Consider the following 2,526-nt stretch of genomic DNA (forward strand, 5'->3'; position numbering starts at 1 on the left):
GGACCCGGCTGCATGGAAGGTGTGGCTTGGGTCCCTTGACCACAGTCAGCGAGCCTGGCTGGGCAGGCGCTGTGGAGGGGTGGAGGGGAACCTGGCAGGCCCTTCACGGGTGCCCTAAAAAAGGTACAGATCAGCCATGTGAACTGAGAGTCATTTATAAAAAGAATATTGCAGAAGTAGTAGCTGAAACTAAAAGGTGACATAGTAAAGATTAGTAAATATATTTTCATCTTCATTCATATGTATTTTATTTTTCTGTCCTCAACGCAAGCATAAGCAGTGAGTGCACTAAATAAAAAGGAGCAGTATTTGTGCCTATTTCCCTCGGTTGGCTGGGCCTGGCTGCCAGCCCAGGATAAATGCATACACATGCCCTCTGGTGGAGTCATTCTTGACCCACTTGCCCATCTTGCTACGTAAACAGGCTTTCAGAGGGCACCTGGGTTTGGGGTGTTGGTGCTCCCATCGAGAGGTTCTGTCTGCAGGGGAGGCTCACTGGGCGTGTTGCTGACGTCAGCTGGTGCCCTGTGGGTCCCCACCAAGGGCTAGTTCCCAGAGGAGAGCAGGATGGTCCCTGGGGCGCTGAGGTTGAGGGGCTCTCTCGTTGTAGCCGCTGGACAGCCGGGATGCTCCGGCATCTGGTTCCTCGACTGAGCTCGGTGGGGCCCTGGGGTGCCGGGTTGCCTCCAGATGCAGAGCGGGAGGTTGAGGCCAAGATTCCAGGAACATGTTGGGGGCTGCTGAGTGGCGTTCCTGTGGACAGAGCAGATGGGAGAAGACGTCCAAGCTGCCAAAGGAAGGGTCCTTCCTGGGGACTTCCTGCCTGGCCAAAGCCTAAGGAGGAGGTTCTCCCCAGGCCAGAGCCCCTCTGCCAGGGGAGCAGGCCCGGGGGTGGGGTGGGGGTCAGCTTGGCTCACTGAGGTTACGTCGGTGGAGAAATAGAAGAGAGAAGTGCTCAATGGTAACCTTGACCTTGGGACTTTCCCTCCGACCTGGTGTGTCCATTCACAGCTGGGAGGCAGGGAGATGGAGGGGGATCTGGTTGATCTTCCGTCCACCCATGTGGTTGAGTGCAGCTCGTCTTGTGTCTCAGCCAGAGACACGTTCTCCCTGGATGGACCCTCCTGCCCTTGAGGTGCCGTGGCAGTGGGCAGTCCGCCTGCCTTCGGTTCCATCAGTGAAATGGGATGACAGTAACAACTGCCTCGTGGCATCAGGGTGAGAGGAGACCATGAATTGATAGGTGTCTAAGCTAGAGAACTGGGCCACATGTGGTTACAACTGTAACGTGAATGAAGAGGGTCAGGAAGGGACGCGCAGGGAAGCACTGCCACCTTCCAGAGGGCCTCAGACGACACTAGCATGATCTTTTTTGTTAAATATTTTTTGTTTTGTTTCAGCATGGGAAGAATGCCTCTTTGGGAAGCAACTCACTATTCTCTTTCTCAAATCTAACTTAGGACCCCTTGGCCCTCCCCGAGTGAAGGAGGAAACAGAACAGGCTCTATCTTGAAAGCAGGACTCCCGTCGTGGGCCTGACTGTGGACTTTGAGCTATATGCTCAGTATCTATGGGAAACCAGGCCCCTGGAAGGAAGAGCCCCAGGGCTCTCCATCGCCTAAAAGAATACCCTAATTATCTGTGTAACTGAATAGAATCATACATTCTATTATGCTTATTGGGGTATGACCACAGGCCTATTGATAATTGTCCACTGTTAACTACCTAGGCTTAAAGCATATGAATCACAGGTTAACTTTGATTGTATCTTTCTTTTCCTTTGTTCAGTCTAGTTTCAGGGAATTTGGGGAAGTGGGTTTGGGCACGTACACTTAAGGTATATAAGGTTTTCACAAAAACTGATCGGGCTCCTTGGCTAAGAGGAGACTCTGCCTTGGGCCCGTGGGTATAATAAACTGCACTCCACTATCTGCATTGTCCTTCTGAGTGAGTTTTTTTCTGGGAATGCAGGGCTACAACAGGGAGCATTCCTTGTCTGTCACGAAGTCCCTGGAGAGTGTTTTGTTTAGCAAGCCACGTGGCCGGTCAGGGGTGGGGAGCGGGAAACAGTAGCTCAGGAGATGGGAGAGACCCCCACGTGCCCACTGGACCTTGGAACCTTCTGCTGGGACAGGAGCTGGCGGTCCTTAGCACAGGGCTGGCTCCAGGTCACCTCAGAAGAGTAGAAGACAGAGGCAATTTCTTCAGCTGGTTTGTCAAGATGTCTCTTGAGGGTGAGGACCTGCTTAGCTTCAGTGTAAGCTCTGAAAGCTGAAGGACTAGGTCTCCTCGCTGCTCCAGACCTGGTCCCCACCTCCCACGCCTCCCACTTGCGACCGAGGGGCCCTGAAAGACCTGGTGGGTGAGACACTGTGGCTGGGCGGGTGGCGGAGGGGCTAGAAGAAATAGAGCCCCCCCACCCCCACCGAGGCAAGCCTATGCATCTTCAGAGCCTCAGGAGTCTGGCCGTGAGCCCCCACCCCACCCCCAGGCACAGGGGCTGCCCTCTGGTTCCCTCAGAGGCTT

At 54.1% G+C, this 2,526-nt stretch overlaps 1 protein-coding gene across 1 annotated transcript in view; it reads right to left on the bottom strand.

Annotated features, from left to right (window-relative positions):
* Positions 1-18: 18 nt before the first annotated feature.
* Positions 19-2,526, bottom strand: part of MRAP (melanocortin 2 receptor accessory protein) — a 14,663-nt gene continuing 12,155 nt past the window's right edge. The window contains exon 3 of the mRNA XM_010862306.1: positions 19-753. Within this exon, the coding sequence (XP_010860608.1) occupies positions 546-753 (208 nt within the window). The 3' untranslated portion in view covers positions 19-545. The remainder of the gene's footprint in view (positions 754-2,526) is intronic.

Source organism: Bison bison, unplaced genomic scaffold (assembly GCF_000754665.1).
Source record: "Bison bison bison isolate TAMUID 2011002044 unplaced genomic scaffold, Bison_UMD1.0 scf7180017864481, whole genome shotgun sequence".
Classification (NCBI taxonomy): domain Eukaryota; kingdom Metazoa; phylum Chordata; class Mammalia; order Artiodactyla; family Bovidae; genus Bison; species Bison bison.